At 35.5% G+C, this 13242-nt stretch overlaps 2 protein-coding genes across 9 annotated transcripts in view; both read right to left on the bottom strand.

Annotated features, from left to right (window-relative positions):
• Positions 1-13242, bottom strand: part of LOC126765189 (neither inactivation nor afterpotential protein C) — a 144584-nt gene that overhangs the window by 85327 nt on the left and 46015 nt on the right. For all 8 annotated transcript variants that reach the window (XR_007668295.1, XR_007668297.1, XR_007668296.1 and 5 more), the window contains exons 4-8: positions 5953-6233; positions 5614-5892; positions 5171-5559; positions 4862-5108; positions 4111-4412 (exon numbers count right to left, since the gene is read on the bottom strand). Coding sequence is in view for 4 of the 8 variants with exons in the window: in XM_050482785.1 (XP_050338742.1) it covers positions 4111-4412; positions 4862-5108; positions 5171-5559; positions 5614-5892; positions 5953-6233 (1498 nt within the window). In the remaining 4 variants the exon portion in view is untranslated. The remainder of the gene's footprint in view (positions 1-4110; positions 4413-4861; positions 5109-5170; positions 5560-5613; positions 5893-5952; positions 6234-13242) is intronic.
• LOC126765291 (craniofacial development protein 2-like) overlaps positions 1-13242 on the bottom strand; it is a 332304-nt gene that overhangs the window by 275330 nt on the left and 43732 nt on the right. The window lies entirely within an intron of this gene.

Raw genomic sequence — 13242 nt, 5'->3', positions numbered from 1 at the left:
TGCACATAGTATAATAGTTTTGTTCAACAAGCAGTTGTTTGTAACATCTAAAACTATATACCTACACGTGAAAAGTAAGACGATACAAGTTGAAGGAGGTTGGCCTACAAATGCACAACATCTGACCATTACCGTAAACAAATTACCGTCAATCGAAAAAATATAAATTACCTTACTGGCAATTACACAGCCACTGTGAACGATAACTGTTAAACGAAAGCCGCCAAAAACATTAATTTTTACCGCAGAAATTGCAATGAGGTTGCATGTGAATCGGCATACAAATTAACTAATGGCGGTGGAACACCCACTTCTAAGTGATATCCCTTAGCTTACGAATTACTTATCATATCTACATCATTTTAAAAATAGCCGAAATTGCACTGCAACCAATGAAGAGATTGGATTGAAACCGTTTCTGAAAGCTTTAGCTCATCCAAACTAAAAATGATGACACCGAGCTAAATATTTCAATTGCCTGCTACCAAATATAGGCCAAGAGCTGCTTTATATCAAAAAGGTAAGATAATTTAAAGAAATTAAGTATGTACCTTTTACCATATTGAAAAATATACGCAAAAATAATGTTCACAAAATATAAAACTTGATTATCAAAATAATCACCTGGAATGTCCGGTCACTTAATTAGGAAAGTGCCGCTGTCCAGCTGGTTGATGGCCTCATAGAGTAAAGGCCGCCGTCCAAAAAGTGGGATGAAAGACTGAGACCTGTAGGTCTTTGTGACAGTGCATATATAAAGGAGGGCAAATTCAGTGTAGGAATCGTGGTGAGAGAGACACTCTATCGCAGAGTCCTGGCATTCACCCTGATGGATGAACAACTAGGCACAATCCGAAGCAAAGCGAGGTTCTCAACATATCGCTGATTTTCGCCCACGCCCCGACGGAAGAGCCAGATTGACTTCGGAATCAATGTCCGAAATATGGTTTTCTGTAGTACTAGACTCCACCATAGAAAAAATTATCAAGCTACTTGGCTGTGTCCGGATCGAAAAATGCTGTGATAGACGGAAGACTCGTCTTTAGTGTCTTAGAAGTGCGTACGCTAAAATGCCCTAGTATTGACTCGGACTACTATCTTGTTGCAGCTAAGATACGCGCCCGCCTCTGTGCAGCAAAAATTCTCTTCAACAAACACAAGGAAGGTTCGACGTCGAGAAGCACACGTCACGTCACGTCACAACAGACATCCGAACGATTTTTTTTACTCTTTTACGGAAACCCCCCCCCTTACGTGCAGCTGCAAACGAAACGGCGACTAACAGAAAGTTTCAAAGTCGGAGCATTACTTTAACTAGAACCCCCAGAGGTGATCTAGTGACCGATGCCAGGCATACTGAAATTATGGATCGAACACTTCTCCAGTCTGCTGAAAGACAGTGAAAGCATAATACCAGGAGAGGTTGAACGCGATTCCCCAATCGATGACGATAGAGCTGACGTTCCATTTACCGACCATGAAGAAGTTCGAATAGCAATTATCCGTCTGAAGATCAACAAAGCCGACGGATTGCCGGCCTAGCTATTCAAATACGACAGCGAAGACCTGAAAAGGAGCATGCATCAGCTTTCCTGTTGAATATGGTCGGACGAAAGCTCAATGAGTGGAACTTAAGTCTGCTCTGTCTAATCCACAAAGCGAGCGACCTCATAATCTACACCAACTACCGTGGAATAGGACTGTCACAACCAGATTTTGAGAAATAATTTGGGCTTGCGTTCATATAAAATTGAATGCACTCAAGAACTGAAGTCATTGGACCACAGGAAACCTCGTGAATTTGCTGAGTTTGCTTTGGAACCACTTGAAAACATTAACGATTTTTTTAGGAAAATCATCTTCTGCGATGAGGTTCACTTTCATCTAAGTGGTGTGGTAAATAAACAAACCTATCGATATCTGGTGCAGAGAAAATCCACAAATTATTCATGAACAACATTCCATTCACCCAAAATTGATAGTTTGGTGTGGTTTTTGGTCTGGTGGAACCATCTGTCCGTACTTCTGTCGCAACGAAGCTCGCGACACTATTTCTATCAATAGAGAGCGGTATAGAACCCAATTTTTTATGGCCGCAATTGTAAGAATTCGATCTTGATAGCATACAGTTCCGAATTGTTGTAAGAAAAGTTTAGAAATTCGATTATTTCAAAAATTATGACAATAAGTGGTGCCTAAGAAGTTGTGATTAAACACCATTAGACTACTTCTTGTGAAGTTATTTGAAGTCATTGGTTTTTAGCAATAAACTTCCTACAAGCTTGAGAAGTTAATATTGAACGTACTTTTGATAACATATTGACTTGATTTAGTGAATAAAATACTCGAAAATTGGATTCGCCGAATTCGTTCCTGCACAAGAAGTCATGTTTTGAATATATACGTATACGAAGAAAAGTTTTCATTCTAAAAATAACTAGTCCTCCCAATTTTTAAAAATTTTTCCTAGCAATTGGATTGGATATTTTGTAAATAAATCTTTCTTTTTCTGAATTTGAAAATAGTTTTAATAAGATTTTTTTATTGAAAAATTTGAATTATGCTCTTCCGTCACGACTCTATGTAAGAGTGCTCCACACTGTATGGTTCACTACGAAATTTATGAGCTAGTAACTAAAAACTAGCTTTTTCAAAAAAAGAGTAAAACTACGTATGTATAGATCAAAATGGCACATCAAGTGCTAATTGAGCCCGATAGGGCTGCACTCCTACCTACCTACGTATGTATAGGGGAAAGTTGTGAAAAAATCGTAAACATTACGCGGAGTAATTATAACACGGGATATATTAAGTTTGCCACGAAATTTGTAACACCAAGAAGGGAACGTCGGAGGCGCTAAAAATTTTATGATCAACGGCTGATGTCGAACCACTTGGCATATATGTGCATCACAAACTAAACAATCGATATCAATTCGAAGATATATCCAAAGAAATCGATCAGAGCGGGTCACTTTGGCATACATACTGATCGATCGGAATCAAGTTCATATACGGAAAATGTTTTAATTTGTTAAGACTTTTTTATCTTTCGTGCAACCGAAGTAATCGTTTTTTCTTATTTTTGTAATGAAATGCTTTTTTCCATATGTGCAAATTTTGAAAGGTACATTTTCCGAAAATTTTAAATTCATAACTATAAAATTCCAATATTTTGACTCAAAGAATACAGAAAAAAATGTAAATTTTGTTTTGGATGGAATGACATATATGTATATGTTGGTCTACAGTATGTAACAAAATTATTTAAGCACATTATGCATACAACTTGAATACAGTGCTGAGTGTATTCATTATGCATACAATTTGAATACACTCAGCACTGTATTCAAGTTGTATGCATAATGCGTGAGAAAATAATTAGAGAATTAGCATGTTTTCAGTATTCGTATTTTGGGAAAATACACTGAAGCAATTAGCTTAAAATGTATAGATGCATCAACAGTTGCGTAAGATTTTTCCATTTTGAATTTTGGTTAAAGTATTGATTTCGTATTATTGATATCAACTCAACCCGTTAAAAAAACTTCCGTTAAGGGGCTCTACCAGTATAACGCAAGAAAAATTAGGTGATTTTCCTGAATTTTTTTTTAAGAAAATACTATATTGAATGTTTTGAACTTCTTTGCTCATAATAAGGTACACTTTCAACTATATTTTAAAATTTTGTTTTACAAAAATATTGAAATATAACGGAGCTACATATGTGCAGTCTTCGGAGGTGCAAAAAAAACTGCCCCAATTGCTGACATGATTCCGGCCGATTAAGAAGGTGAAACAAAAAAGACTCAAAAAGTTTATTAAATTTGGCAAAATGGTGTAATTTGAAAAACTCGTTTTTTACGGAAAAAATGGTGGTTTTTTTAATGCCAAATTGACAATTTTCGACCCATTCAACAATACTCAGTTTTAATTTGAAGTGGATCACTGGTATAGCCACTTAAAGTAACAATTTTTTTGTCTTGGAATTCCATGTAAAACTTTGATTGTGGAAAATATTTAAAAATCATATACATACATACAGATGTATAATTAGGTATCGTCATTGTTGTAAAATAGTATATATGTATTAGTCATTGTTATACTTACAAGACAGCACGAGGAAATGATAAATTCATATTTATCTTATTAAGTACCCAATCGACGAGTCGACAATATATTGTCGATGCCACAGCATCCCTGGCATCACGCGCTTCTTCAGTACTGTATTGACGTCTCTCTGCTATGCCGCCTTTAACCATAATAAAATTTGTTAATGACCACATGTATTTTTTCTCGTCTACTCGCAATAATTCTGCTATGCGTGTAACCATTTCTGTATTTTCCACTTCTGCATATTTACCAGAAGATCGAAATCGAATGTTGCCAATATTTAAAATAGCAGCAAGAACCTGTTGAGGTATATATTTTTATAGTATAGAAAATGATTTATGTTTTTTTGCTTTATGTCTATTTTATGAAAATGTTAATAATTTCGAATAATGAATTTAATTCAATTATCCAATAATTTTATTTATTTTAAAATTCGTTAATAGGGATAAACATTTAATAAAATTTCCATTTAATTAATGCAGCATTTCTTTACCAAAAATGCAAAATAACGTATCATCAAAACCTTCGAAATTTGATCAGATATAAATCAGTTATGCCCAAAATTCCAAAAAATTTGACCATGAGTATTAAATATTATATCGTTATTTTCCTTTCTGTTAACTTATGAAGAATTATGTAACATTATTTTCATTTTTAAAGATCATATGTAGAATTGGTATTCATTTTGGACCAATAAAAGCTAAAAAGTTTGTTAGTATGGTATATGTTTACATTCGCATGACTTTACCTTGCGTAATGTTTCTAGTTGTTTGTGATTAAAGTCAAGATCTTGCAAAATGCACTCGAAGCGTTTGTAATGTTCAACATTGTTAATGGGATCATCACGATGGTATTTCAATTTAGTGGGTTGCATTTCGGCTGGAATACGTAGATATCGATATCCACGCTCACTTTTTAAATGATACTCTTTTAGTAGACTCTCACTATTCATAAAATCGTAGAAATAGTAAAAGATATGAAAGTTGTGCTGGTTCCTACAAAGGATAATAAAAATTTAATTATAAAAGCTGAACATTTGTTTGAAAAATAATCTTACATGTCCGTAGTGGAAACTCGAAGTTTCTCTAACATATACATATTAAACACAGCACCACTGAGTTTTCCTGTCTGACCAAAGGTTAGAAAGTACTGCAACACACAACGTGTGGACTCATTGTTAATAGGTGTACCTGCGTTGACCAACATTTGAATTGCTTCGATTGAGTTCTCAACTCTTAAGGTAGCTCCCCGATTACCAGCTCCGAGGTAACATAAATGATTTATGAGCAGACGGACGTTGGTTGATTTACCAGAAAAGCTCTCTCCTGAAAATACAACGTGCTGTGGTTCTTTGTGATGTAGCATATCTTGATAAGCAATATCAGCAACGGCGAAAATGTGGGGAGAGTTTTGCGAACGCGACTTAAACTTATATTTACTGTGGAACTGAAAATGGTTCAATAGTCTTGTTATTTACTAGCGTCATGCAAAAGTTCTTACCTCTTCGTCAAAATCTGTTTGCAAATCGTTTGAATTTAATGATAATAAAACGTCTCCTATAAAACTGTATGACCCACCGAGCTCCATACGGCTTCGAAGTGATTCTAAAATCATTTCGTCTGTTGGATTTTCAATCGCAGCCAAGTCTTCTGGGTACATACGTTCCGGTTTTCCATCGAATCGTTTTATATAACCCCTGTCAACAAATATTTCAAGTTCTTTGTATATAGGTGGAGCATCTCTACAAAAAACTAATAGTTCGCGAAGATCTGCTTGCATCTAGATGGCCAAGCGTTGAATGAATTTAAACTGTTATTAGAATAATATAAAGGAGCTTACTTCTTCTTCATTGTCGAACAATTCGTTCAGAAATGGATGCTCAATCATTTCAACCATCATAGGCCTATTCTCAACATTTTTCTCCAAACACTCCGATACAAAATCATTGATTTGTTGTGACCAATTAGTTGGCCGTAATAAAGTCGGTGGAGGGTTACGAACTATTTGAAACATAACTCTGGTGGGGTGCATGTCGGCAAAAGGTGGTTGGCCATCAGCTAATTCAATTGTAGTTATGCCTAGCGCCCAGACATCTGCTCGGGAGGAAATCTCAGCGTCCTCTGAAGATTTTAACATTGAAATATATTAGTAAATTGAAATCAAATAAATATGAATTATTTACTGCAAATCTACTCATTATTTCGGGTGACACAGTCCAGGGTTGCGAATTTTTTAATTTATAAGTTGTGAATTAAAATTAAAATCTTAATTTTTTAATCCCTACGTTGGAATTTTTTTTAAATTTAATATATTCCCATCTTGGATTAAAAATTAAAATTTTATTTTTTTTTAATATAATTGAAGTACAAAAAAGCTACAAAATTTTAATTCCAAAGCAAGTTCTATTTTTGCAAATCTTAAATATATGTATGTATACTTGGGATTAAAATTCTAGTTTTCAATTCGGTAGTTGAGACTAAAAATCAAAAATAAATTTTTAATCCGCTTTATGTGAACACATTCATTTCTAATTTTTTAATCCGGCTTATAGAATTAAAAATTTTTTCTGAATCGGCATGTAGGATACAAGCTTTTTTTTATTTTTAATCTTAAATCAAATGTTAATTAAATTAGTTTTTAATGCATTATTAGCAACCCTGATATGGTCTAATATGACATATAGTATGTTTATATATATTACATACTACATTTGTATGGTCTTGACAGCTCATTTTTAGTTTTTGAGGATATTGAAAGATAAAGCAAAAAACAAAAAATGAATAAGGAAAGGCTAAGTTCGGGTGGAACCGAAAATTTTATACTCTTGCAACAATCAAAGCCGAAAAATACCTTAAGATGTAAATGGTCAACCAGAGGATGGGAGTCTAAGCAATTTTATATATAAGTATGTATTTATATAACTCATACACCGACCGACTTATTCGACTCAAGGTTTGTTAGAAAAACGAAAATCACTATAAATATGAAGTATATATAAGATTGAGTAGTATCGACGGGATTTTATCTATTATATCTATATATACACATATATATATATATATATATAACCGGATATTAATATATAGTAGATTATTACCTTGGCGGAAAACTTTCAAATCGACCGTATAATATCAAATCCCACTAAATTGCAAAAACATACTATAAATGGTAAATTTGCGGGTAACATACTTTCTTACAATGTATTATACTGTAGTCAGTTCGTGTATTGAGTACAAAAATTTCACAAAACAACACGATGCGAGCCAAGTTTTGAGAGTCTTTCGAGAACTTTTTCTGCAGCAGCCACGCCGATCAACTGAAGTAAACTATGAATTATGGGGTGTAGGTTTGCATCACAGTTCTTCAATGTTTAAAATGCAGTTGTCGTTAACTTTTTGTCTTTTGCCTTTGCCCTCAATGGCACAGTAATCAAGTCCACCTTTGAACTGCAAACGTCATTGTCATTATCCAAAAGGCCTTTGAATCTATCTACCACGCTGTCAATAAAAGTTTCGATTTCTTTGGTTTTCAAACCATATACTTTTTCTGGAAACAGCAAACTCAGTCGAAATTCATCCAATACTTCTCTAGAAAAGTGCGTCTTCAAATCTTCGCCGATTGTATTCAACAGAGTAATGTACACTGAGACCCTGCATTATTCTTTAAAAATTCTAAGGAGAAATTTTCGCATTTTGTTTGTCGGCCGCAGATTCTGTTTTTTCTTCGTCAACTTTTTTTCCTCTCTGAATAAATCCTCCATTTATCAGGAGTAATGTGTAGAAGTTCACGCAAGTGAGAAAAGTTTTCTGATCGCCATCCACTTGGGAGTGGCCTGATGCTTTTACATATGGCTCAAGCAGGTCACGACACCCAGTCCTAGATCAAGTATTCTTTGGGTAGCCAGAAACCACCCGTTTGAAAGCGAGCTAAATTGAGAAGGCGAAAAACCCTCTTCACAGGGTCGTGTGCTGGGTTTGGGACCCGTCACGTAAAAAACACTACTAATAAAAAAAACACAAGCAGCCTCTGATGAGAGATGATGAAGACCATGGCAAACTAACTAAGGATTACAATTTGAGGGCATGCACCTGGAATGTCCGGTTCCTTATTTGGGAAGATGCCACTGCCCAGCTGATTTATGTCCTCGTTAGAGTGAAGGCTGACATCACCGTCGTCCAAGAAATGCGATGGAAGGGACAAATACTCAGGCGAGTAGGTCCTTGTGACGTATACTACAGTGGCCATATAAAGGAGCGCAAGTTTCGTGTGGGATTTGTGGTTGGACAAAGATTCTGTCGCCGAGTACTATCTTTCACTCCGGTGGATGAACGTCTAGCCACTATCCGCATCAAAGCGAGATTCTCCAACATATCGCTGATTTTCGCCCACGCTCCGACGGAAGAGAAAGACCGTGACCAAAGATGCCTACTCTGAGCGCTTGGAGACTAGTACCTATAGTATAGTACCTTTGGAACAACAGTCGGAAAATTCAGCCTCCACGAGGAAACATCCCCAAATGGGTTGGGGTTGATCGACTTTGCCGGAGCTCGAACCACTATCTTGTTGCAGCTAAGATACGCACCCGCCTCTATGCAGCAAAACAAACACAAGGAAGGTTCGACGTCGAGAACCTGCAATCACAACAAACAGCTGAACGATTTACTACTCGACTTGCACTCCTGCTCTCTGAGAGCACTCGTCACCAACTCCGTGTAAGGGAACTGTGGGACGGCATTTTAAGCTTCTTACGTACAGCTGCAACCGAACCGAACCGAGTGCTGTGTCGCAGGGGAGAGAAAATCGACTAAACACGTGTAGGATGGGATAGATACCGAGAGTTGAAGAGGGAAGCGAGGCGTATTTGCAGATAAAAGAAGAGGGAGGCCGAAACGCGTGAGCTTGACAAGCTGGCCGACAGGGTAATGCTCGAAAATTCTGCTAAAAGATGCGGCGGCTAACAGAAGGTTTCAAGACCGGAGCACACTCTTGTAGAATCTCCAGAGGTGATCTAGTGACTGATTCTAAGGGCAAACTAAAATTATGGAGGAAACACTTCTCCAGTCTGTTGAATAGCAGTAAAAATATAAGGCCAGAGAAGGCGAACCCGATTCCCCAATCGATGACGATGGATCTTGACCCACCTGATAGAGCCAAAGGAAAACATGACAATTGAAGTCGCTGAAGATGGAGGTATGACAGCAGAAGAGGCAATTCTAAACCCAAAAGCCAAGAAGAAGAAACGGATGGGATGTCTACCAACCACACACATATAACAATCACCGAAAGACGAAAGCAGTGAAAAGGAGAATACTAAGGTGCAAAACAAGAATCGGCACATCAAAGGTACACCGTCGTCCGATGTGAAAGAAGAAAAGTCAACAGGATACCTTTGTAACGAGTTTGAAGAAATAGTTATGAATAAACTATCATCAATACAACGCAGGAAGGCACAAAATCATCGTGAATGTCACTTAGTTGACGAACATTACAGGATCGCAAGCTGCGGGCACCTATCCAGCAGTCACTTTTGCCGCCCGGGAGAATGTTCAAAAATTAACATGTACGTTGGTGTCAAGGGGTGCCATTTAATACTTATTATAAACACATATACAGTCCACTAATATTAAATATCTATTTTCAAATATATTGAACATACGTACATACATACATAAATAAACATATAAAAATATATGTATTTATATGCAACACACATACATACATATATGAGGTACGTATGCTAATATGCAATACGCATGCACTCAAATTTATAACAATACAAATATATTTACTTGAAAGAAATTCCAAAACACAACCCCAAAAAATACACATATATTTAATTAGATACGTAAGATTAAGATAATAGTATATAAGGCTTACAAATATCAGAGTAAAATTAGAATGAATAATTCTCAGCTTGAATAAGATCCTTATTTCCCCCCAGCAGCGCACATAGGAGCATTTGGTCTCAAAAACCGGACAAAATTATTTAAAGTGATTTTATGAATGAACATGAATAAAAATGCATGATTAAATATAATAATGCAACATATTAAAATAAAACAAGTAAGGAATGACTAAGTTCGGGTGCAATCGAACATTTTATATTGAATATATTTTGAGAAGGGGGTAGTTCATTTAGGTACCTTACATACAATCACCAATCATATGGAGCAAGGTCAAGTGGATGTCCGAAAATCTTGGAAATAGTTATATAGGGGGGTAAAGTTTTCGCGTATTTGTATCTATTTAAGGCGCAAAGATACACTGTTGTGAATAAAACATGTTCTGCAATTTTCATTGAGACTTGACTCCAATATTGCCGGATATATACGTATCCAACATAAAGTGACCTAGAAGTTCTAAAATCTTTATATTAGGTATATGGAGGCTCAGGAAGGTATTGACCCGATTCAACCCATTTTTGACACAATGAAATACTATTGTCAGAAAAGGATTCTGTGTGAATTTCAATTTCATATCTCACACATTGAACGATATTTTCGGTCAAAAGTCAACTATTGGTATCGGGTTCACATATTCGGTCCCTAGGGGCTTGAACAGTTTTGGTTGGGTTTAGACAATTATTGGTCAAAAGTTGGCTTACTTTAAGGGAATTATTACCACAAAATTTGATTCCGTTATATTAATTAATTCTTTATTTGTGTACTGGAAAGTGAAAGAATCAAATGGAATTTTAAATTGTGTTATATGGGAAGTAGGCGTGTTTTTAGTCCGATTTTGCTCATTTTCAAAGAGTGACATAGGAATATGAAAAAAATGTTACGTTCCAAATTTTGTCGAAATCGGTTAGTCGGGTCCCGAGATATGGGATTTCACCAGAAAGTGGGCGGTGCCACGCCCATTGTCCGATTTCCACACCGGCTCCGATAGAGCACCCTTATACCATCTATATACCACCCGTATAGAATAATTAAGCAGGATTTCAGTATTTAATTAAAAGATATTAATAAAGAAGTACTCATTTTATGCAACTGACCAATTTTTTTTTAAAGGGGGGAAAGACGGGGAAAATGTTTAAGCTTATCTGTTAGGTAGAAACCCTGTAGTTTACTAGGAAAAATAATTCATAGCTCGACCTCGCCCGACACTATAACAAAATTAACACTCATTTCTAAAAAATTAAAAAAAAATTGTTTTTTTATTGATTCATTGTTTTCCCGAAAAAAACATAATAATACATTAACTAAATTAATTTTTATATCATTAATATTAAATACATACCATGTTGTCCTGAATCCATAAAAAATATTTTCAAGAATTCTGTTCACGCAATAAAAAACCACTTGCAATTTCGAGAACAATGGAGAGTTTCGCGAATAAGCACATGCGTTCTGAACGAGGTCTAGGTTCCGACTGCTTGTGTGGCAATATAGCGGCCTGAAGGTCATTCATTTAATCGGTTCATTGTAGAACGGTTATTTAGGTATCAAAAAAAATCAATTTTGAGTACCAACGCTGAAGTTTGTAATTTTCAATTTTGTCCGGTTTTTGAGGGTAAATGCTCCTATGTGCAGCGGTAAGGACTTAAAGATGCTTATTTGAATTTAAAGTTTGTTCATACAAATCAAACAGTTTGATATTATAAGTCAAACATATGGATTGATATTTTTGGTGTAGGGTCAGCTATTCGATCTAGGGCTCATATTTTCGGAATCTGGTGGTTGGAAGGAGGTGGCATACCATAAAAGCACCATATGTGCAAAGTTCTCACCCAATATATTAGTTGGGGCTTATTTTGCATACAGGAAACTGAAAGAATTAGATGGAATTTAAAGTTGTGTTGTGCAGTTCGATTTCCCTAATTTGCATACTGTAGAATGGCAAAACTATTTTCGTAATGTAGAATGTCATAATAATCCGATACATCGTATTAAGTACAAATTGATTTAGTTGGTCACCTAAATGTGGGCGGTGTCACGACCATCGTCCAATTTTGATACGGGCACGTCTTTAGGTGAGTCAGTTGCATATGGAAAAGGTAACAAATGCGTGAAATCTTGAACACGATTCTTTGTAGCTTTTCGGGTTCAAATATTCGATACCATTTTCCTGATAAGAAACATATTTATAAAAATAACAGAACTTTGGTACATTCGCGGACGATATATCCAGCACGATCATAAGATTCAAAACTAAAGATTTGAAGTGACCCGGCCACAATCATTAATAGATTATCAGCACCGGTTATTTGTCATCAAAGGATGTGAGCGGCTTGAGCCATCAGAGTTGCTATAGTTCACGAACTAATTGTTCGACATTTCCCAAACACTTCAACAGTTGTTTTGCTTCACTTTGAGGTCAGGGTAGATCATTTTTGAAAACAAAAATAAGTTATGTTCAATAGGATGAAACCTATTTAAGCCTATGTGGGGTAGTTTTTATGTTTCATAAGCAAATTTACCGCTACAGTGTGTGAATGTTTTATATCATCAGATAGTAGAGACTTCCATGAACGAAAACCCTACTGACTTAAAAAAAATTAATATTTTGGCCTGAGATTTTTTGATTCACTATTAAAGTTTTTTTATTTGAAATTACGTCAATTTACTAGAACTGATAAATATTTTATGTAAGCTATCTTTTTAGAAGGCCAAATAAATCAGGTGATATTTTATTTCTTTAGCCGATCTACAATCAATAAAAAATAATATTACAACTGGAGTTGAAAGTATACAAAAGTTCAAAATAAAATTAAATTAAATTAGAGTTATGTTGAATTATTTGTAAATACATTGTGACAAAACACACCCAGAAATTGTAATTAAATTCCAAGGATAAATGATGTTTTAAAAGCTAAGTGGGTAGGACTGTCAATAATCACTATGTCAAATACGAGAGCGATCTGCGAAACAGTTTACAGAGTTTACAGCAGTCCACCTCAGTAGTGTGTTGCGATTAGGATAAAAATACCGAACAAAAAATTTGACTATAGTTTTGTATTTCTAACCAAATCTCGTAAGCAAAATCGTTGCGAATATTGGAAAAGGCTTACGTGGATTCAGTTTTATCAAAAACACTAGCCTACGAGTGGTACAAAGCCTTTAAAGACGACTTTTGACATCTTCAACTGATGAAAATATTGAAAAAGTGAAGAATATGTTTTTTGAA

The sequence above is a fragment of the Bactrocera neohumeralis genome, unplaced genomic scaffold (genome assembly GCF_024586455.1).
Source record: "Bactrocera neohumeralis isolate Rockhampton unplaced genomic scaffold, APGP_CSIRO_Bneo_wtdbg2-racon-allhic-juicebox.fasta_v2 cluster10, whole genome shotgun sequence".
In the NCBI taxonomy this organism is placed as follows: domain Eukaryota; kingdom Metazoa; phylum Arthropoda; class Insecta; order Diptera; family Tephritidae; genus Bactrocera; species Bactrocera neohumeralis.
The sequence above is the reverse complement of the archived record's forward strand: the minus strand, read 5'-3'. Positions and strand labels throughout refer to the sequence as shown.